We start from the raw sequence: 24,731 nt of genomic DNA, 5'->3' as shown, positions 1-24,731 counted from the left end.
CTCCTGGAAAGGCACTCACTCCAATCCCAATTTTGGCTCCTCCACTTTCACCCTTCTGAGTGCCTCCATGTAGACAAGCCCTGTGAGAGCTAATATGAGTCTGTGATGAGTTTATGCGGTATTCTGGGGTTTCTCAAGGCTCATCGTGGACAGGGATGACCTCAGAAATCAACCAAAGCCCAGGAAGATGAAATCTCCCCAGTCTCCCTCTATAAGCAACAGAGAGAAAGAAAGTCTGTCCAGGTTCAATTTAAAACACCTATAACCAGGCTTCTCTTCTGACTCCCATTCCTCTCTCTGGATTCATTTGAGCCCCTGGGGGGTCATACGGGGACACACTGCCAAATCCTAGCTATTTAAACAGAATTACTTAGAATATGAAAAAGAAGAAAAATGCATGAAGGATCTCCCACAGAAACTCATCCTTCTCCTTGTTTTGTACAAGTTAGTGAAAATCCTCTCTTGCAGAACACTGCCATTTACACTTATTAGGAATAAAACCAAACAAATAACACACAAAAGTTATGAAGAAGAATGTCTAAAACAAACCCTGCTCCCCATACAAAAAAAGAAAGGCAGCAAACTTCCAGAAGCTTTTGGAAAGGTAAATAAACAAATAAATGAAAAGGCTTCTGCAATTGAGATGTTTCAACAACTATCAGGGCAGTCCAATATACACACTGGGAAAAATATATTTCTGTGAGACAGTAACAATGCTGTGCCTTATTTGTGCTGAATTCCCCAAATTAACGATAAAGCATGGTTTTTATGCTTCACGCTTAGAAGACAAACAGTCTCAGGTTCACAGTTACATGGATATATCAACAGCCTAATTTGTAGATCAGCCTTAAAGATAAATAAAACTGATGATTTGTGAACCCAGCTGTCACTTAAATCAAAGTTACATTTAACCAATTTTTTCTTCCCTTCTATGAAATGGTCTAGATTGTCCAAAGCAGAGTTTCCATAATATTTTCTATTTATTTTACAGTGTCAAATGCTGAGTATATTCTAGTTTCACTACAGTTTCAAATGAGGTATAAACCACTGATTCATCTACACACAAAACTATCAAGCCAATGTCAAATAATAACTGTCAAAGGAGCGTACTAAAAAAAAAAAAAATCTAGAAACTGAGCTGAAAGCCATGAAAGCTCATTTAACCCTTTCACTCACTGTACAGAAAAGATGTCTTATTATTCAAACAAAATAATAAGTTATTTTCAAATATTAGGTAAAATCCATCTTTGCTTTTGCCCATTTATGCTTTTTTCTTCTAAAATAACCTGACTGTACTCTTGCCACACTGCAGTAAGGAAATCACTTTTAAGGCTTCTCATACAACCTGCTGTACCTTTCCCAGTGAAGGAATAAGAGAACAGGTCATGTCCTAGATAATCCCAACTGCATTTAAATTGTGTATTTTGCTCTTTCTCAGCTGCTTTAAGATAATTATCATTAATTAGGGTGATTCATGTGAATGAAGGGAAGACTGTACCTCACATTCATATACTACCTTGAGAGCTTGTCTAAATACCTGATATAAAGCCATGATCCTCCTCATTCACGAGAAAGAGTGCCTTTACTTGGTTTAGGAGAAGTATTTCTGGAGTGACACAAAGCAAACCAGAATCCTGTTTAGGACGTCCACCCATAAGAAGGGTGCGGTAAAAAGATCACCCAAAGAAGAAATCATGTGGCAGACTGGAAGAGATATTCTTCTTTCCTTTGTCGGCAGGTGAGGCCAGGTCAGGAGGCTGGTAAAACAGTCACATGCCAATGTGCCAGAGATGAGAGGTAAATTGCACCAGACATACAGGAGAGGCAGTTTTAGAGGGGATGTTGGAGCTTCATGAAAAGGCTTGGACAATAATAAGGCTAGTGAGCACAACCTGCTATGGCAATTTCCCAGCTAGAGGGAGGATATAAGCTCTGAGATGCTGGAGAGGTCTAGAAGGGGCAAGACTTCTCTCTGATGGAGATCTGACTTTGCACAAGTCTACCTTCCCATAATTTCAGTGTAATTATGAAGATGAATTTTCAGATCTATGCACACCCCTATGAGCTCAACAGAAGTTAAGAGTTTGTCATGGGCAAGAGCTTACTTGGAGTGCTAGGTCTCTGGTTCAGCTGTTTGTTCATGCTTTTGGCTTGTTTTCTGTAGAGAGCTCTGCAGGAAGAGACGGTACAAGAGAAAGCAGTGAGATGGGCTGAGACTCGTGTTGACAGCCTGCTTACACAGCATCTTAAAAAACCTGGATCACTAAACAGCAATAGGCAGGGCGCCAGCAAGAAGGGACAAGCTTTAGACTGGACAATGTCCTACTGTAAAACACATAGATGACTACTGTACACAACTTGACCCATTCCAAGGTTCTGTGAATGGGTACAATTTTAGGATCCAGGAATTTAAGTTCAGGTGGGAAATTCTTACCAGCCAATGAGAATGGACCGGGACGGAAAACAGCCAAAAGTTAGTGGAAGGGGCATCACTTCATATTTTATTTGCTGATGATTTTCTTGAGGTATCCTCCTAAGCTTGATTATATTTGCTTTATGAACCCAGTCCCATGATCACATGGCAGATGGCTTACTCATCTTTTTATGCCAGAGAAACACTCAAATTCCATCCGCACACGCTATTTTAGAAATAACTGGGAAGGTTAACAGGTTTCTTACTGGATTTAATTCACATTAACTGAGTACTGCTGATTTATTCTCAATGTCTAAAAGGTCAGCCGATGTGCTGCATCATGCTGCATTTATGACAAAATATTCAACTTAAGAGTATTCTTTATTTACTATAGCTGGACACTGAAAAATGCATCACTAGCCAGCTAGGATAGCAGGACACTTAAAAGAGAGAAAGGATGTGTAGGATTAATTGCTGTAATTTCTGGAAACTTGCAGAATGTAAGAAGACCTGGGATGAGCTTTGCTGTTAGCTTTTGCATATATTCTAGGTGGATGCCCCATTTAATTTCAGTGAGGGTTGAAGTATGGTCTTAGAATTAGCGTGGTTTGTTGTAGCCTCACCTAAACCTCTGCAAGCAGAGAGGCAACTCACGTATTGGGCCACACAGCCTTCCTTGCAAGGTAAAAAGCAGCTTGCAATTTTGCCATTTCGTAGGAATCTAGGAGCAACACTACTGAGGGTAACAGCTTCATTAGCGGAGAAGAGGTGGTTCAGGTACTTGTCCTCCCATCAGACTCTCTCACATCCCAAACATTCTTGGTCCAGTCCTCTCACTTTTACAGAGGTCCTCCTTCTTGGGCACATCAGGAAGGCTGTCCTATCCACAGGTGATGGATGAGACAAGGCAGGGCTGAGCAACAGGGGCATGCTACTGACTTTGCAGCCCATGCAGCTTCCCAATTGCTGCCACTCCATCCTCTCACCAGCACCAAATGGAAGCACTGCAGGACTGCTAGGGGTCTGCTTTTATCATTAGGCATGCTGCTGCTGTTTCGCATTTGACCTGAAAAAGGGACTAGGCTCATGGAGATAAAGGCTCTGAGCTAAAGGAGCTCAAGTAGTAGACATTTTAATTTTCCAAGGAGACTACAGTTCCTGACTGAAGACCAGATCCAGTGTAATGTTTTTTTGAAGCATAACTGTATCACCCAGCATGGTGGGAAAAAAACAAAACCAAAAATCCTACATACTCGCTATGCTAGCAAATGGCAGAGGCTGATATAGCAGCACCAGCACCAGACAAAAGCTTTTGTTTCCATTTCTTGCCCCTTTGGAAGGTTAGAAAGCAATTTTGCAGACTGGGAAAAAAACCACCTCTTAGCTGCATTGCCACTAGAGGACTCTGCTGGCACAGCGATGCTGGCTTTGCTACAGTCCTCATCTCTCCTGTGGACAAGCTTCAGAAAGGATGGAAATGGGCTACCATAGGCCGATTTTATCTGCCCCATGACATCATTTGGGCTCAGAATCTTAAAACTGATGGTTGGAAAGGTTCATGACATACAGAGTAAAAACCAACAGTGATGGTTCACCTCTGTCCTTTGGCTGACAAGGTGCTCTTAGCAAAGATATTTATGCAGCCCCTGTGGCACAGGGAGACGAAGTCAAATACACAAAGCCAACCTTTCCTAATTCTTGCACTCCTGCACCATTGCCTTTGATGGAACAGATGTGAGACCATTTCCAGTACAAAGCTTCAGGTTAAACTTCACCTGTACAAACTTTAAAATAGTATCTCATAGTGGCAGCTCATAGATTGAGATTTGGTATTTTTTGGCTAAGTTAAGACTGATAAGTAAAACATATTAGAGAGGAACCAACAGATGAACTGGTCACATATACCTTGTTTCAACAGGGAAGCAAGCCAAAAATATTTATAGTTTAGTGAAAGATACTGCCCTAGCTCACGTGCCTGCACTCCCATGGAAAACAAAACAAAAAAATCCCTGTGCAGACACTTGGAGAAACAGCTTCATCTGAGTTTGGTGGAGGGTGTGCCATGTGGAGGAACGTGGTTTTGGCAAAGCCTTTGCGTTTGTGTTTCCAGCAAGGAAAAAATGTATTCCTTCATCATTAGCTGCTGAAGGACAGCTCAGGGAAGGTGCTGCAGTTCATCTTCTGCAGCATGGTGTCATGATACTGGAGATGGGGTGAAAGTGGAGACTACATCTTTAGATGTGATGATCATGACCAACTGCTACAGTGGACAGCAAGAACAAATAATGGGCAGCCATGGAGGAAAGCTAAATTACTAGAAACAGCAAACAGCATTGTTGTGGCTTTTGAGTTACAACCTAGATTAGGGGATATAGAATAAGTGTTCAACAAAAAGCCAGACTGAGCTGGATGCTAAGAGCCAGTGCCATAGCCAGCATATGTTCCAGGAGAAGGATGCTCTTCTGATCTGTTAGGTAAGAAGATTTTCAAGTCACCTTACATGCTGCTGTTTTATGCTCCTCGGAGGTCACTGAGATCACTGCAAATCAATCTATCAGTCAGACTTGGGAGATTACATTAACGATTACATTGCCTTTCTTTGCATGCTGACCATACCTGTCTGCAGCATACAGCAACAGGGTAACACGCAGAAATGACTGCAAGACATTTGAGGGGATCTGCTGAGGATACCTTTCTCCTGCCTCCCCATGCCTTGTATTTCCTACACAAAGTCTGGTGTCCCTTTGAGAGGATGCCATGTCAGAGCATGATGTTCCAGCAACAGGGTCCAGCCTTCTGCTTACCTGTGCCGTGCCTGCGGCTGCTACCTCACAGCAGCAGCTCAGATGTTCTCATCCCAAGCACTGTGCTGGGTCCCTGCTGAGAAAATACCTCCCATCAGATACCACTGAGGGGACTGCAGGAACTGCCCATGGCCACAGAAATGACATGTGCTCTGGCTCTTCTGGGAAGACCTCTACTCTTCCTGCTCTGTACATGTACTTGTCTGGAAGGCAGGAGAGCAGGAAGAAGGTCTGGGCCACAGCTCTGCTTCCAAAACCAGATCACAGTGTGGGGTGAGATGGGACATTTCTTCCCGAGGAAGAAGACAGGTGGTATGAGCTACAAGGGGAGCCTCCAGGTGGTGAAGGGGAAGTGCACACCAAAATGTAGAGGAGACCACACTGGGGGTACCAATGCAGCTTTTATAGTGCCATGGGGTTTTTAAAGTGACTGACCTGGTGCTTTCTTTTTTCACTGTAAGCCAAAAATATTTCCTGACTTTTTGTCATCAGAAACTCCAGAAATCTTTTTCTGGTGTTTCTGCATTTGTACTGAATTCAGTGGAGCCAGAGGAGCTTGTAACAGCTGAGAATCCGTTTCATACTTAGTTTTACTTAGTTTTACTTAGTTTTAGGGCTAAGTCCCCACCCTTCCCATTTAGGAGAATAACTCCTCCTCTCCCATCCCACACTGAGCAGTGCCTTACAGAGTTGTTCAGGTGCTTTCTGTAGTCAGTGGTAACAGACAGGCCCCTTCCAAGGGGTATGCTTGCTTGCTTTCTGTCCTAGACCTTGCTCTTCCTTCTCTTATTACTACTACAACTAATTTAAACTTCACAAGTTTTAAATGGGTAAAGTTAGATTTTTAATTATCTCAAGTTAGGCAAGGTGAATACTGCAAGGTGTCTACACTTGTAGGTTAAAAACAAAAAAAAAAAATCACTTTTTAAGGCAGTTTGGAAAGATTTAGCCTTATTAGATTTTAAATGAGATTTGACTCAAACAACCACTGTTAAACTGGATTGTTTTAGCAGCATAGCCAGAAACCTCATAAGTCCAAATAATGCATTAAAGGATTAAATTTCTTTACAATAAATTAGAACTTTTAAAAACAACTGCTATAGTATGCTACTATATTTGAATTATAACTTTTTCATTAGAGTGAAGCTGTAGAACTTTTTCTAAGGAGAGTTTAAAAAACAAATTATTTATCCCAGAGTTTAGATGAAGAGGAAAGAATACAGTGATGCAAAGCACTGTGGAGGGTGGGATGTCTAATGTTATCAACAAACATTTGTGAGCAGAGAATTGGCCAAAAAACAAACACAACAACAACAATATTTCATACCAGTCCTGTACTGCATTGAAGGAGTCTTCACTGGTGATATCATACATGAGGATGAAGCCCATGGCTCCTCGGTAGTAGGCTGTAGTGATGGTCCTGTATCTTTCTTGTCCAGCTGTATCCTGGAACAGAAAGGAATATTTGGGCTTTAAGACTTCAATTCTCAGAAACAGGAGTTGTAGTTAGGTCCTAGATCTAAAATAAGGCAACGACTTTTTGTTATTATACATTTTAAAATTCTCATTTGTTCCCAACTGAAATGAACTCTACTTACATTTTAGCATTAATTGGGCTTTTGCATGAACTATGAATTGTTAAATGCATTTTGACACATGTACTATTAAAAAATACCTAAGATGTCAACCCTTTAATTGCTCTTCTCTGCCTCAGCCTCAATGCAATAATAAAATGTTAGCAGAGTTCACTGAAAGCTGACACTTCAAAGCAGAGGCAATAAAAAACAGTCTAGGACTGTACCAGGCAAAAGACATTTACGTATTGCAATTTAGTGTCACGGTCAGGAAAATGTCCTTAAGAGAGATGCTGCAGGTGACTTGGTTCTTACCTGAGGTTAGAGACAACAATTAAAGACTTAATGCAAAGAAAATTATTCTACAAAGTGAATTTAATGTGGAATATCCCAGTCACGATGTCTGAGGTGCACATACTAATTTGAGATTTACTAATCCTCTTCTGTTAGTTCAGCTTAATTCTCTTTACCTATAGAGTGCTGTAGAATACCTCTACCTGCAGTTGTCATTTCTGTGTTTTTCACAAAGGTGAAACTCTGGCATATACAACAGACGAACTTCAAAAGACTTGTGACAGCTGGAAAACGTGTCAACTACCATCTGTTGGATGCCAGCAACATTTATTCCTCACATTTTGAGTGCCTGCTCTTAAACTGAGGAATATTACTACATCAGATCAGCAGTCCTGCAGCCAATCCGTTCCCTCTGGACCTGCTTTCTGAACCAAGGAGAGAAGTCGTGTGCTTAACGTATCTCTCATTCAGTAGATATCTATCATTTGAACAGACACGTTTCATCCATCTTTTGGCAAATGGCAACTCCGTGAAACAGGTGCAGGGAGGCAAAAGGTCTTACCTTCAAAGCGTGTGTTCAGCATAAGGTGTTGACTGCTCGTTACTCTTATGGGTTAGCAGTTCTGAAATGAACGGGCCTTTAGTCCTCCAAAACCCATGACTTAAGAAAGCATTTACTGCCACTGGTTTAAAATGTGATTAAAGTTTCTCTTCTCTAGACGAAAAGACCCTAAAGGACTTATCAATCATATAGGTAGTTGGAAGAGTAAAATAAATCCATGTAGAGCACTCTTGCAGGAGTATAGAGCCAGTTTCTGATCAGACACAGCACATCGCTGCAACCCAAGAAAACACACAAGGTGCAGTGGGTGGGAAACTAATCAGCTTTAAAATCCTCCTGCCCATCATTCCCATACATGCAGCTTTGGTTTTGCTGCATGAAAGAGACGGTGTTGGCCCTTCCAGAACACATGCTAGCCAGTCGATGAAAGGGGAAAGCATCAATGATCGCCTGTTGTTCTGTACCAGAATATCACAGAGGCTCTCCGCAGGAGGCAAGCGCTTGTAAATAAGCTCCCCGCAGCTTGCTTAAAAGGCTCTGCCTATTGCACCACCGTGAGACTATTCACAGCTGTAACACACCACGAACTTCCCAGTGGAGAGATTATGCAGCAGGAATCTTGCTGTTTCTCCACCACGCTTCTGGAAAAAGAAGGAATTTTTCCCTGAAACTTGTGCATTTATTTCAAGACAGGGTAGTCCATTGGCTGATCACGGTGAGGCACTGCACACTGACTGAGAAAGAGTCCTCCTGTTCCCTCCTGACAATGAGTACCAGAATGAGGTGAACTCCACCTCACAGCCCAAGTGACCATTTCTTCTCCTGCCATTGATAAATCCTCACAGAACACTCTTGTATTCACTGACTCCGCATCCTCGCTTAGCTGCTGAACAGCTAAACCAGCTGTGCCAGCTAGATCCTGACTGTAATTCTTTAAGTGGGAAAGGTCTCGGCATCAATGGCATTTTTCCATTTATTCAGATGCATGATAGTTGCTTTATTTTAGCCTGATTTCCTAAGGGCATGAGGCTCATTAAATCATCAGTCTCCACACGTGCACATGTATATGGTCATTATAACTCTACTGACTTTTGATCAAATTTGACTGAGATGAAACACTCTCAAAGGTACATTCTTACAAATATCACAAAAAGAGTTGGTGAGGTGAAGAAGAGAGACCTTAAGCATACCTTAGGTGGGGAAAAAAGCTTAAGTGCAATGCTTATCTTTTTCTGACACCAAAGGATCCACAGGGGAGAGGCTTTCTTCATGCCTCCTTAGGAGAAAGACCTAAATCAGTATTAGTAACTTCTCAGATCCTGCAACCAACAAAAAGAAACAAATCCATAGGAAGTTGGACTTCTTCAGTTCTCATGCTCACAGCGTTGTTGTTTTACACCTGCATTCCCAGGTTCTTCTACCTCCCCAATCTCATCTTCTATTTTCTGCTCTGTGTTTAACTAGTGCTCATTTTGGCTCAGGGCATGAGGCTGTGAGCAGGCAGTAAGCAACAGCAAGACACATTGTCTAGCTACACGCAGAATAATTTGGAAAGAAATTAAATTTGACAATAGGTCAGAGCAGTGAGTTAGCTCTGAGGATGTACATCCAGGCTGTCCTGGGAAGCAGCCCCAAGGGACTCTGAGGGTAGCTTCCAAAACCTGCCCTGGTGCCATCTCAGTGCCTCGGCTCAATGAGGAATTGGACTCGACCCACAGAGTTCGTCTGTGTTAAAGGCAAACTGTGCTATTGCCTGAAAGCTCTGAAATTTAGTCATGCTGGTTTGTTGATTTCAGTATTCTGCCTGCAAACCCCCTGTGTGTGGGGGTGGGCCCCAATTTATACGTAGTGAGAGACAGGGACGTGGCTGCAGGAGGTACAGAACCCCAAAGGGCTACATGCATTTGCTTAGTCATAACCGGCTCTCTGGTGGACAATGCACTTACCTCATTAGGAAGGTAATTTGCATATTCATTAGTATATACTTAGGTGCCTGCCTTCTCGGTTATCAGAGGGGGTGTGTGGAAAAAGTATCCTATATTTCATGGTATGTAAAGTTTATTCATAACCTTGCGCTGGCAGCCATGTGGTACAATGCAGAGATGTGATTCATCTCTGTGTGAGTCACTGATGGATTCCTTGCTCTGTTTTACTGTACAGGTACAGGGCATGTCATCTCCCCTTAAAGGTTTTTAGTTGCATTTCTCCAAATCCATTTGAATCTTTGTAATATCACCCCAAAGTCATTTTTTTCCTCAGGTTATGTTAGCTTCTTAGACAGCTATAAACTGGCTTAATTTCCTTGACTCACACCATGTTTTATGCTAGCTTCAGTGAGCACCCCCACGCCCCCAGATACTTCAACATAAATAAAATAAAACAAACTGCAAAATCCGAGCTCAGATTCTTCAGCATTTACAGTAGGTGCCCTTACAGCAGTTAAAAACACCACAAACCTTAGGTAATTAGGCATTTCAGTTTTTTATATGCAAGACGTTTATTTAATGAAGGAGAAAATAACTGATGCAGATTGCCTCTCCCAAGTTGTTTGCAAGATTTCCAGGTAGACCACAAACTCATTAGAAGACAAGTAGATGAGGCACAGGCAGGGATCAGCAGAAACCTGGTGTAGCTCTAATTAACAGTCTAGCAAATGCCTAGGAAGAATAGCCCGAGCCTTCAGCATCCAGAAGCTTGCTTGGCTGTCCCTGATGAGGTATCAGAAAGCTTGGTTGTAACCAAGCCAGAAGGGTCTCTGTGAGGTATATTTACACTAATGTGCTAACAACTCTGTTCTTTTGTAGCTTGCATATGCACCTGTCCTTGATACAAACAATTAAACCCCCTCACAAGACCATTAGTTGGTAGCTTGAAACAAAAATTTGAAGGTTTCGCATTAATGAGCAATCAAAATTCATTGTTTATGACAGGAGAAAAAGACCTAAATGCATTTGCATTATGTGCAGATGCCCTCTACTCACAAGATCCATCACCTAAACAGTCACGATAGGACTACAGCCAGGTTTTCTTAAATTTACTTAGCTGTCTCAGCAGAAACAGTGAGGTACTTACATAGGAAACATATTTGAGTTTTTAAGTCATGACAGATACTCTTTGCTGCAGGTCTGAAAAATCAGAATCCCTGATTCTGAACCATCATTCTTCTAGTGAAGATTTCCAGCCACGAGTTCTTTGTTCCAAATGAAATGTCACTGAAACTTCTCATCTGTACAGGATTTAATCCCCTCAGCACCATGACTGTTCTAACAGTGTGTGTGACAAACAGCCTATAAAGAAATAAACCTTTCAATTTTTTTAAAGGATTATGGTTTGATTTTTTTTTTTTTTAAAGAAGAACCATACGTAAAAATAAGAGTCACCTGTTGTCCAGCTGGTTTGCAACAATTACAAGATGCATGTACTTAGCATCATCCTTGCTTAGGCTACTCAGAATCAGAACAGAGGCTATGTCAACCCCAATAACCAGGACCAACCACAATTTTGGGGCTTCATCAGCTGTGGTGAAGGAGAGACCTCTTCTCCTCCCTTACTGTTCAGCATCACATCATGACAACCTCCGCTATAGCTTTTTGCACCTCGTTTGGAGTTTGGTCAGCCTTGGAGACAGGATAATCAACTTCACGGCCCAGCGGTTATAGGGGCAGCAAGCTGTTAGACATCAAAGTGTCAGGAAACATCTGACTCCCTGCAAACACAGATCAGTTCTCAGCAAGACTGGCCACCTCAGCTCCTGTTCTCGATACAACAGAACCTGAACAAGCAAGAAATAAAGGCACATTGTGAAGGCAGAGGGCTGTTTGTCCTGCTACAGGCCAATCTGGGACTCAGTAATACTCAACCCCTTTACATCCAAGACCTGTTTACTGTCCCTTCTGCATGGATGAGGAAACATGCGCCCTCACATGGAGCTATGTTGGTGTCTTTGTTGTGACCAGTGAGAGTGCTATTCTGCCATCCATAACCTCCGTGCCACCCTGCTCTCCTCCCACCTTCAGGCAGATCTCTCAAACTGTTCATGCAGCCTTCTCTGCTGCTGCCCTGTTCTGCCTTCCTCGCTGGACCTAGCTAGCTGCTCAAAGCAGCATTTCCTTACCTTTCTAGATTGTTGCAATGCGAAGTGTTAAATTTCTCATGACCTCCGACAATTCCAGTTGTTTTGGTCAATATTACTGATGTCTGCTGCGAGGTGGCCGGTATGTTCCCATCCCACTACTCTCATGTCAGGTCGTGCATTTCAGACTGCACGCTCTCTGGGTCTGAGGCTTCCTTAGCCGTGCTTTGCCCAGTGCTTAGCGCAGAAGGGCTCTGCTCTGCGATCGGAGCTCCTGGATGTTACATTAACACACACGTACATTTCTTTTGCAAAAGTAGACTTTTGAGTCAAAGCCCCCAAGAATCAGCTATACAAAAGTGACTTTGAGAAAGAGGAAGGGGAAAAAAAACCAACCCCAAGAACCACAAGGGGGAGTGAAGAGAGTGACCTTGGGCAGACTAGTATGTGCCATTAATAAGAGAATGCTAACATTGAGCTTACTGTCCTTGCTGGTAGCTAGAAATAGGAACAAACAGGCAAGCAAGATGAGTCACTGGTTAAGACATGGAAAAGACATGATGTCATGAAAAGCCTGTAAAGTTTCAATTGCTGCCAGGAGCAAAATAACACCTGGTTCCTTCAGACCTCAGCTCTGATTAAAATGCTCCGGTTCAACAGATCGTATTAAGCATGTTTTTTTCTCTCTTGTTATTGAGTGCCCCCATTGCCCAAGAGTCAATGGAACCTACTCAGGCACATTTAGATACCTTGAGAGCCAGTTTCATTTGAGCAATACTAGCAACACGCAGCAAAACATTTCTGTTGTGGAAAAAGCCCAACACAAAACCCCTGTCTTTTTTGATAAAAGGCGCTATCCCTGCAAAGTGTTTTCTAAACACTTCCTCACTATGGCTATCTTCACTGCAACTCTTTAGAGGCAGTAAAACCAGAAGCCTTGATAATTTCAGTACCACCAGTTGCAGAAGCTTCACTTTTCCCATCCTGTTTTGCTTACCCTGTACAGAAGCTCCTACCACCCTGTTTTCTCTAACATTCCCACACTAACTGCTCCCACCAGGGAGATGGAAATTTTATGAAAAGAGACTTTTAATACATGCACAGCCTACAAAAGTTCAACAGTATTTAGTCAGTCATCAGAGGCCTCAGTCTTCCCCGACACACACACACTTTTGAAGTTGTCCCCTGTAACTCAGTGGCTGAGTGTCCCTTCAGGTGAGGCACTGCACTTTTCTTTTTAAAGTACTTTTGTAAACTAAGCTGATGGACAAGGAGAAAAAGTTAGTGTAGGCTGACCTCACCCACCATTAAAACATTTCAGGTGGTTGGGAAGCTTCAGCTCTTTAACTTTTCTCAGCAACTCCACACCATGTAAGACAAAAAGTGAATCACTGAAAATGCAACAGGGTGTATTTGCTCAGCAGAATGTAATTTCCAAACTGGAATCAGGCCAAGGTACTGTGATTAACACTACTGCTCATGACCTACTAAGATGTTAAAAAAATTATTTCCATTTTCCCAGGTGCCTTGAGATTGTAGTGAAGATTAGCAGCAGTTGCCCTTCCTGATGTGTCAAACAGTAAGGAGGACTGAAATAGGGCTGCTTGCTTATGAACATTAACTGCTCTTCTCATCTTTTTGAAAGTTGAGTTTCTCTGTTAGACTATTTAAAAGACAGTGGCTGCAAAAGAGAAATCACATGAAGAGGTACGCAAAGATTAAGTTCATTGTGCATATTCCTTAAATCTTCTAGAATTGAAGTCTTATTTTTCATGACTTAAATTAATATGAAGATCAGTCTGATATTTTTTTTATTCTTCCTGATCCAGTTACCTTGATAGAAAAATAAAGAAATGGCAGTAATAAAAATATGTAGCATCCACACCACATGCCTACTTCCAGCTTCCACTTCTCTAGCTGCAAATAAACAGCAAACAAAGTTCAAGAGGTATGATGCATTTGAAAGCCCATCCACTGTGGGCAAGTGATACAACCATCACTGCTATGATAAAAAAAATAATTACAAAATTTTTTACGAGGCTGAGATCCTAGAATAAGAAGCATTCTAGGCACTGGATGCATTGTTGCATAAGAATATTTTGCCAGTTTTGCTAGATCTTTTTAGTTGTCCCACATATATCCTTTAATTCTGTTAATCAACTACTGTGAGAACAGCTGTACAATGCACAGATGTCTGAGCAATGTTAGCCACTATAAGCATTATTAATTAGCTAGGGTTGTTGAGAAGCAGATAAATTAATCACAGCCCGAGTACCTCAGAAGCAGCACTACACTACTGTGAATGAGCAAGCGTGGACACCCTAAGTGGTCCTGCAGTGCAGTGGGTAGACGCGCTACAGTCCAGCTACCACTGTGTGGGTCGTAACAGCAGTTGCTAACTCACAGAGATGTACAGCAGAAAGGAAAATCTCAATGCATTATGAATCAGAAAAGAACAAATGCAAAATCTGTGAGGAGGAAACCAAATTATCTGCGGTACAAATCTGTCTAAATTCAGTAGCCTGGTTCTTTGATCTGGAAAGGAACAAGGACAGGTGAAGGGAATTAGCATTATAGTGCTATTGGCCTCCTCCCCCTCAAATGCACACAAGCAAAACAGAGCAAATCCCAGCTCCGAGAGCAGCAGAACAAGACCCAGACTTCCTGGAGCCTATTTCTAGGTGATCAAATGTCATGGTAACCAGCAAGAGAGCCAGGCAGCGAGAGGGGCTGCTCAGGTCTGTGCGGAGCGGGCTCTGCGCAAGGCTGGGCAGCGGCCGCCCGGCTCTGGTCGCCTGGCAGCATGGTGGTGGTACCCAGCCCTGACCGCAGCTGCACGACTCTTGGCAAGACTTTCAGTTAACTCATTTACAAAGCAAATAGTTATGTCCGAAGGTGTTTATGAAGCTCCACGACTTTGTGCCTGGAAGACCTGTTAGTACCCTTAACTGTAAGAAAACTTAGTACTCTGCTACGAGCATCACTCCTAGGGCTTGTTGTTATCAAGGCAAGATTTCAGTTTATTTAGTAGTGGATTAGGGCTAAATCTGAGCCTCATACTTCACAAGAACCTCCTAGAGATATTAAGTCAAGGGGATAAATTCTAAGACAAAGTGCTCAGAAATTGTGGGAAAATGTTTATGATATTTCTAAGATTAAAATACTAAATTGAATTACAACCGTGAGGCAAGAACACATGCTTTAAGTTGAAGGGCAGCAGCAAGACAAAAAGAAAATAACCAAACATAATTTATATTAAGAACCACATGCCAATAAAAAAAATAACAACACTCTTTTAAGGTCTTTAAAACCCTAACATGTAATTTTTCAAGATTTGGTGGAAATTAAGAATTGATCAGGCAATTTCTAATTTATTATCTCCCAAATTAGGAAAAAAGTGCCACTGCTGAATTCAGGTGAGCATTAAACAAAACCATAAAGATATTTAAGGTTCTAGTGCTCAAGAAGGTAGAATGAAAGCTTAAAGACAACAAAACCCAAGAACAATATGAAGCTCATGAATCAAGGTAAATAAAAAGGAAAAGAAAAAGGTATGTATCTCACTTCAGTAGAGCTTGAAATACATTTTTCAAATGCTGGAATTAGCAATAACATAGATTCCGTAAGTTTGTATTTGATAGAAATGTGCACATACTTTGAAAAGCAATGCAGTAAATAAATCTGATACAGTTCTTCATTGGTGACATGAAGGGGTTTTTGTTTAAATTCACATAAATGTAAAAAAAAAATCAAATGGAATTTGAAACTTTCCAAGTAAACGCACATCTCTGCTGAGAATAGAAAGGAAGACTTTCAGCTAAAGGACAGCTATTCTGGAGTAGTCATAAAGCATCTTAAAATAGAGGCTTAGAATTGCAGTTCTTTGTCAACCACAACAGTACACACATGATGATGTTCAGTAATAGCGCAAGACAAAGAAAATTATCTGCTATTTACCGTAATATTTTCTATTATAATCACACAGTCCAGATGTTAAATTAGAAATTTCATTGTGCAGCAGCTGCAGATGGCTCTACTGCACTCCTGAGGCAGTTCAATAAGCAGCTGTGAGGTCCCTTTGGGGCTGTCATATGGTTACAGTGCCTATGGGTTTCTTGGTGTGAGGTCCTTTTACATGCTATTTTAAGCTCACCCACCTTTGTGGTGATGCCGTCTCCTCCTTTCCATTTGGAAAGGAGGTCATGAGCCAATACTTCTTGACGTACATGCAAGATGTTTTGCTGTTTGATATTTTTACTGCATCCTAATCGCTTTATCACCACAACACCTCCCTGCTTTGTCTAGGCCATGTACTGCTTTCTAGCCTTTGGTCAGTGGACACACTAAGTGCCTGAGTGGCTCAAATCTTACTGAATGAAAAGCACATCTTCATATTTACCTTTTTAAAAAGATAAATGAAAACCACAGCAGATTTCCCAGATGAAGAAAACATGGTGTTGTGTCCTGGTTTCAGCTGGGATAGAGTTAATTTTCTTCCTAGTAGCTGGTATAGTGCTGTGTTTTGGATTTAGTATGAGAATAATGTTGATAACACACTGATGTTTCAGTTGTTGCTAAGTAGTGCTTACACTAGTCAAGGGGTTTTCAGCTTCCCATGCTCTGCCAGGTGCACAAGAAGCTGGGAGGGGGCACAGCCAGGACAGCTGACCCAGACTGGCCAAAGGGCTGTTCCATACCATATGACATCATGCTCAGTATATAAACTGGGGGGAGCTGGCCGAGGGGCAGCAATCACTGCTGGGGGACAGGCTGGGCATCGGTCAGTGGGTGCTGAGCAGTTGCATCACTTATTTTTCCTGGGTTTTGTTTCTCTCTCTCTCTCTCTCTCTCTCTCTCTCGTTGTTTTCCTTTTCATTACAGTTTATTATCATTATTATTATTATATTTCAATTATTAAACTGTTCTTATCTCAACCCACAAGTTTTCTTACTTTTGCTCTTCCGATTCTCTCCCCCATCTCCCTGGGGCGGGGAGGGTGAGCAAGCAGCTGTGTGGTGCTTGGTTGCCGGCTGGGGTTAAACCATGACATGTTGGCATCATAAAAAAGGAAGGACATTATGACGAATTTACCTGACATTCAAACAAACTTCTCACCCAGTTCCAATCCTTGCCCAGCTGGTCCCTACCTATCAAGAACTGCTTCTCCCTGCTCTAAGATCAAATGGGGCTACAATCAGATTTTCCCTACCACCATTACCTCCTTGAGATGTCCCAATTACTTCCTTCATCAGCTGTTTAGAAAACTGACTTTTAACAGCTCTTCTTGGCAGGAATCACTTTGCATTTCTTCTAAATTAAAGATAGTGCACCTAAGCTGATTTTAGGAGCAAACCAAACCAAAATCCAATCCTCTAGTGTTTTTTTTGAGGACAAAGGGTTTTGCCAAGGAACCTAACAAACAGAGGAAAGGAAGCCCTACTTAAAGGGGGGGGGGGGATAACAAGGGGGGGAAAGGAAAAAATATCTTTGAAGACCTGTCTCATTGAAAAAGACCCCAAGAAGCCCTGTCTCATTGAAAAAGACCCCAAGAAGCCAGAACACATTTCAAACAGATTTAGCAAGCACACTACTGCTGGGTCAGTCACAGCATGTTCTGCAGCAGGTCCATAACTCTGATACTAATGAGAATATCATGTCAGCACTTCAGATGATCAAGATTTCAGTGAGAAATCCAGGTCCAAATTGAGGTTGGACAGATGCTGCTGTGCCCACCTTAAATTGCCTTTGAGTATAATCAGTTAGAAAACAAGCATTAATGGATGTTTGCACCAGTCTGAATCTCATACAGTTGAAGTCAACCAATATAAAGAATATTGACAAGAAAAATACTGGTGGAGAACTCTATCATATTTCTAACGATTTATTAAGCAATGTGAGGTGTAAAAGCAACAGACCATTTCAAACCCAATGTGCTGCTAGGCTAATATGTGCACACGTACACAAGTGGTAAGGGTCAAAGAATTATCACCCTAGCAGGAAAAATGTTAGCTACAGAGAAGGTTTGCTACAGCAGCGTTGCTTACACTTTTTACAGGATTCGAGCAAGCTTCTACTGAAGGCAAACGGAATTACTTTTATCGGTGGCAGATCTACAGGGCAGAGAAGACTGTGCTACAGGGACTGCCGGTGTCCCACATGGTGCACTTACCTGCTCTTCTGATGGAGAGCAGCTATGTTCCTGCACAGGTCCAGATTCATCTGTCCTCAACCATTCACACCAGTGGGACCTCAGTCAGGCTCTCAAGCACAAGACCACTCAGTTCAGCCCAGATTTGGGGAGATGACATTTGGCGATTGAACTTCGATATAATATAAGCCCTGAAGAATTGTAAGGTCCTGCCTGCATCCAGTGACCTCAGTGAAGAATCCTGCATATGCAGAGGTCCTGCCTTCTCTCCCATGAGACTAAGTTTCTAGATAAGAGGAAAAGAAGATACAGCATTTTCCATGTGATCTGTTTCTCAAAACACAGACCTCAGCCCAAGGAAAGAAGGCTGTAAAAAAAGCTGTTAATGACAACTCCAGACTGTCTTGTTTAAAGCAAATGAAAATCCTATGTGCAACAGGGACAGCACGAGATCATATTTGTACAGAAGACCACACGTGTGTGATGCTTTACAGATCAACAAAAATATGGGGGCATCATTCTTCATTATATTCTATCAATTTTACATTAATATGGCTTCATAAAATAGGGAAACTGCACAGCATCACCTGAAGGAAGCAAAGGTCTTTCAACAAATCTGTAATTGAAGCAATCATAGTATCTGGCACAATACAAGCACAAGTTCATGTATAAGCATTATGCTGCTTCCTAAATCCCCCAGACTGTCTGCCAGCAGGAGACAGAGAGCAGACTCTCTGGACCACTGGCTCAGTTCAGCAAAGGGCAAGTCTACACTCCATTACCATTGCACTTTTAGAAACACTTCCCAGCTTAGCAATGAATTTGTCCTGTTACATTGGGGAAAACACATACTGAAATATTTATCAAATGAAACCAGCTTCCTTAGTGAGAACTAACCTCTGGGCAGATTGAACTCCTCTGCTTTCATGCGTAGCTACGTGATTTGTCTGGAAAAGATGCAACAAGTTGATGCTTTGAGGAATACAAGTTATTTACTATGACAGAGACAAAAAGAAGGCTCTTAGGACTTGGTCCCATTCCAGTCCAAATCACTCCCCTTGACTGAAAGGGTGCAAAAGCAAACTTTGGATCAAAGCATAAGGTGTAAGTGAGCAGAATTAGATCTTCCAATGAGCTAAAGACATTTTAACACTAAGGGGACATGACTTCAGCAACAGCATAATTCTTCAAAATATTATGAAACTACATTTAAATGAGCTGCACATTCTGCCTGCCGCTATTTTGCCTTACTCCAACATCAAAGAATTATAACTCAACCCAATTTTGGAGGCTCTAGAGCAGCAGGGGAAGCTTTGGTGTTGGCTGTCTGGATCTTACCCTACTGCTTTATACCAAGATTCAGGTAGTGACAGTATCTGGCCTTTCTGCAGAACAGAATGATTTCTGGTCTTACAGGAAACAGTTTCCATTTCACTGGTATACCACAATCACCATTCTCAGGAGAACAGAGTCCAGAGAACAAACTGTATCCCCATTTAAAGCATTAATAAAATTAATAAAAAGAACTGAAAGGAAAAAAACCAGCTTCTGTCCTCACATGGCACCCAGGTCTTCTTTCTCCAGCCAGTGTAACAAAGTGAAAATAATTTCCCTTGACCAAAGGTTTTCTCTTCATCTTCTGAGTCAGTTGAAAAATTATGAAAGCCACAATAATATCCAGATCTCTTTGCTTAGATGTCTCCTTTTGCTAGTTCTTCATATGCAGCCTGAAGAGAAAGCTTCATCCCTGTCCTACCAGCGCTCACTGCACAATGACAAAGCACATGTGTGAGGGCAAGTGCATCCTGTCTTACAACCCGAGAGCTCCCATGAATCTCAGACACCCTTAGCCAGGCCTTTCTGGCAGACGATGTGGTAGCATCAGAGCTCATCTCCTGCCAACACCTGCAGCTGAGAGGAGGGAATCCTAAGATCTAATCCTCAACAAAGAGTCTTTGCCACAGCTGGGCAGTGCTTTTTGCAGCCTTCCTGATGCTTAGTAACTAAAAATTTCCTAGATTATAGTGATCCTCATCGAGTGGGGCATAAATAAATATGCTGCAAAGTTTCATCCACGGTATGTACTCTTCCGTGAGTCAAACAGTCAGACAATAAATATTAGATGATAAAGAATATACGCTCTGTTCTAATCTCAAAGTGTCCTTCCACATCACTAATGATATCATATCAAATCAGCCCTGCATTCGTTAGGACAGTTATATCAACAGACAGCAAATGTTATATAAAATCTCTTAGATAAGAAGAGGCAACATTCTGGTACATATTTACTTCCTTTTAATTAATGAACAGACTAGGTGCACTCTATCTCATTAAATGAGATGTAAACATAAATGACCTCCACATATGCCCTGTCTTTCAAAACAGCTTATTGACGAGCGCTGCCAGAACAACCTCTCATCGACACTTGCTTCAGTACTACGTCCATTGCTCTGCAACTTTGAAAATGGAAGAGGCTGCATTTTTGTGCAGAAACAAGAAAAACAGCAGGTATTAAAGGTGCATCTGGCAAACACAGAGGTTCATCTCTGTGCCTGTGAAAGAAAATGGGAGGGATCATACTAGAAATACACTGGGACTTCTCCAGAGGGAATGGGATCTGCTGCAGAGACTGCACTACTGGGAAGGAGACACCTCATGACACGTCGTGGTGGAGAAAAAAGCGACAAACTGAAATAGGCCAAAAGAACAGCAAAAAAGACGATGGGAAGTCTAGCTTATTAAAAAAAAAACATTGGAAGGGTGAGCTGTGTTTAGATGAGCTAAGTAACAACAATCATTCCAGGATGTTACAAGGCTTGTTTCAGCAAAGGCAAAACAAGCAGTTTCCTTGGGCAGGGGACAGGCTTCTTCAGCTGTGCCAGAGATCAGCAGGGACCAGGTCTTTAGGCAGTCTCTCCTTTGAGCTCTCTGCTTCTGCAGTTCCCAAGGAATATTAGAAACTAAAGACAATAAAGTGATATCATCCTTGTCATAGTCAATGAGATGAAAGAACTGCTGTTGATCTCACTGGGACTAGGACTTGTGCCCATTTCACTATTTAAATTTTCAATGGAGGAGGAAAACTCTTCAATCAGTTATTTTATTTGTTAATCATAGACCTCTGCTTCTGTTGGTGGTTTTTTGTTGTTGTTGTTGGTTTTTTAATTTGCTTGTTTGTTTTTTAAATCTTTGTGTAGAGTTTCTTCTGTCACTTCCAAGGGTTTGGCCCAGCTCAGCACCCACACTGTTGCAGAGAAATCTGGTAAAGCTTAAGACATTCAAAGTCGAAGACGCATTTTGTTCATGCTCTGTTTGCATCCAAGAGATTCAGGTCAGGCTTTGATGCCTTGTGACATATGCTTGTAGCATGCAGCAGCATCCTCTTGGAGCTTTTCCATTTTCTCCGCTTGTGACATAGTCTGAACGTTGAACAATTTCATAGCATGGTAATGCAGATCAGTGCACCTACTGCACTGAGAATTCTAACCACACTGTGGAGAAGCAGAGTTGTCACCACCTCTACGTCCACGTGGTTACTGAAAAGCCATTTCTCAGACGTCATTCTCAGATTTCAGGAGCAAATGATGGAAATACAATTAATGAAATTAGCTAATGAAAACAGAAACTCAATTACAGGCTTCACATTGTGTCTCAATTAGACTGTGCTTAGGTCAGAATTCTCAGGTGTTAATAGGATTGTTAAAACAAAGAAAATGAAAAAGTGAATGAAAAAAATCAACATAATTAGCATCTTTGTTTTACTGAAGGTATCGCAAAGCTTCAATAGCAGTATATAGCATCAGAGAGTTTTCAAACACACCATTATAATAAAAGGGAAAACAAGAAATTCAGAGAGAATGTGCTATATTAACTTGATATTGCCATGGTAAACAGTTTTACAATCTTGTAAGAAAGATTAAAAAGATCACAAGTTACCATGGTACCATTGTTCCTTCCAGCTTCATGTTTTCAACACAAAATTGAATACTTTAAGGGCAACACGGAGATGTACTTTCTCCACTGCAAACTCATTCATCCTTTTCTGTGGGAAGTTGCAATAAGCAGCACAGGATTTTTTCAGAATTTCTTTGTTCACAGGAGTCATCAGCTTGTTATTCATAATTCATTATAGTTTCCACAATTTGAAAGTGAAATAATTTCTGGACTCAGTTTGCCAAGGTAACTTCAGACAAAGCATCTGAACCAGATTTTGCTCTTGGGTGTGCTGCTGTGGAAGCTGGAGTTTTCTGGGTTTGATCTCAGCTAAGATTAACAGCTGATCTACCGTTTATTCACTTGCTCAACAGCGACAAAAAACTGCCAGTTACAAAGCATGCTCCTGTCGCTCCAGATGGACAGCGCTAGAGGGGCAGCTCAGAACACGAGAAGAGAAAGCATGTCATACAGTATTAAAGAAAAGGAGACAAGGGCACATCACCAGGACCTTTTAGGAGTCCTGCTGAGTCTTTGCAAGGACCCTTCTCTCTTCACTGACCTTTTACTAGCAAGTGTTTTCCTCCCAACTATACAGTTGCCTTCCTGCCTCCATTGATTACTTCTGGCCACTTCTAGTGCCCTAGAGCTCCCAAACTGTCCTTGCAGAGAAGACCTGAATTCGGGGCATGCAAGAGACACAGGTATGACAAAGCCATGGCCAGGACTACTTTGTGTACTTCCTAAAGTAAAACAGGAATTCAGTTTCAAGGAACGAGGAGTTGATATATAAAAGAAAAAGGAAAAAAAGAAAGAAAAAAGAAACACCAGCCTGGAAGTAGCTATTAATTTATACTGAGATACAGATTAGTTTTGCCACGGAGAAACATTAGGTTTCATAGGTTCACATTAAGAGTATACTTCATTTGCCATTACCACCTGTCTGCTTACCCGCCTGAATGAGTACAGGTGTTAACTGATAAGCTATGCTTTCCAAACATCATATATAAACTGCCTCATGGACATATCAAGCCTGTCATCTGCTACATCCAGGAGAAGATGTCACCCTGCTGCTTGACAGGAACAGATTAAATATCAGCAAACCTCTTCCTGATCTTAGCAACCATGCTCATGTCACATGAATGACTCCTGCAAAACATACAACGAAAGCAGAAAAGTCAGGTCACATCATTCTGTGCCCGAGAACGCCACACTTGGCTACGGAGCCACACTTCATACGTCAGTGGGACTCTCTCCTTTGCAGGAGTGCCGTCTCCTCAACACATCACATTGCCTAAAGGCGAGAGAACTCCAGAGTTTTTTCAGCCCCAGAGCAACCTCACTGGCACTACTGCCAGCTGTGCTGCCACCAGTGCAAGAAGCACTGTGCTCGCCTTGGAGCCACCCTGGGAGAAAGCAATTGCAGCTCTGCCATCTGTGGGCACTCACCAGCTTCCCTTACTTGCAAGTTTCTTCTCCACAGGGGATAGTCTCCTGCTCAAGCACAAAGCTTGACCCCACCAAGGGACTTGGGGGAAAAAGAAGCAGAGCTCCCCTCCTCCGGCTCAGGCTCAATACAGGAGGCTCTTGTCTACTTAAAGAAGTTATTTGTATGGCTCACCTTGGTCACACAGGCAGTGTGATTACTCAAGTGCTGTATCAAAAACATCACACAGAGATAGCTGTAAAACATCCCACTTTTTCTTCTCCTCCTGCAGCAGCTGTGTCTATAGTGATTATTTGCATAACTTGCTCAGATCCGTTGCTATCAATGACTACATGGTAGATTATCACTTAATGTTATTACATAAATAAGGTTTTTACCTCCTTGATGAAGTATTTTTGGCTAGGTGGAAAACACTTTAGGGCCTAGACATCAGCCAAGTTTCCCATAAGGAGAGCAGCTGACTTGCTATGACGCAACTTAATTTACTGGCCATTGGGAAAGAAATTTCAATACCATATTCATATATGTGAGAACAGTGGAGCTGGTTGTTCTAACTTGTTTATTTAGAGTGGAGCATGTTTATTAAGCATTTGCAAGATCACAACATAGATAAGTTGATGCGACTTTTTGGGAGCACAGGAGGAACCGGAGGGAGGAAGGAAGGAGTTACCACTTTTAGTTACTTTACAAAGAACAGCGCTTCATACCTTGGTTGATTTATACCCACACAATACAACAGGAAGGCTTCCTACCTATAACTGAATGCTCACAAGAAAAAGTTTTTAGCTCCAGGTTTGAGATGTTACATCCAATGATCTGCCTTCTCTTAAAATTTTCCACTACGATATTACGCTTTTTCTCCCTAAGCAACATGTACACAAACATCTAAACCAAACAGGCTCCGGTAAATTAAAAGCTAAAAGATTAAAAGACCAATTTCAAAAGTGGTCTGAGCTTGGTGCCTAGACCTCATACACCATTAGTGGGAGTTCAGTATTGCATCTGAACAACCTTCTTCTGGAACTTTTTAGATACAAGAGGTTATTTTGGCACTCTATCCAGGCAATGAAACCTCTTGACCCGCAGGCAGAAGTTTTGCTGAAAAACAGCACTGGTTTACCCTCTTCCACCACAAAGTGTGGCAGCTGAAGGCTTCTACTATCCAGCAGCTGGAGGTTTTGACACGCCTCAGCATGGGGGTGCAAAGCTGTGAGCCCCTAAACTCTGTACTACTGCCAGGTTAGCAGGTTTTTAGTTTGGGTTTTTAGATTTTTGTTTGTTTGTTTGGGGGTTTGTTTATTTAGTTGTTTTTTTCCCCCCAACTACCAGTATTACCAATTTCCTGAGGCAAAGAAATATATCTATCCTAGCTAGATATATTCAATGTCTTAATTTGTACTGACAGAAGAATGTTTTGTCAAGCTGCTATCAGAATAATGTGTCTCCTCCTGTTCATCAAGGAGTAACCACTGAGAAAAATTTCA

General features: G+C 41.8%; 1 protein-coding gene across 1 annotated transcript in view; it reads right to left on the bottom strand.

The window, feature by feature from the left end:
* RAB3B (RAB3B, member RAS oncogene family) overlaps positions 1–24,731 on the bottom strand; it is a gene marked incomplete at its 5' end in the record, with an annotated part of 53,270 nt that overhangs the window by 5,646 nt on the left and 22,893 nt on the right. Inside the window, one exon of the mRNA XM_082312973.1 lies at positions 6,545–6,663. Within this exon, the coding sequence (XP_082169099.1) occupies positions 6,545–6,663 (119 nt within the window). The remainder of the gene's footprint in view (positions 1–6,544; positions 6,664–24,731) is intronic.

The sequence above is a fragment of the Platalea leucorodia genome, assembly GCF_965183815.1.
Source record: "Platalea leucorodia genome assembly, chromosome: 5".
Classification (NCBI taxonomy): domain Eukaryota; kingdom Metazoa; phylum Chordata; class Aves; order Pelecaniformes; family Threskiornithidae; genus Platalea; species Platalea leucorodia.
Note: the sequence above shows the minus strand (reverse complement) of the source record. Positions and strands in the feature narration are given on the sequence as shown.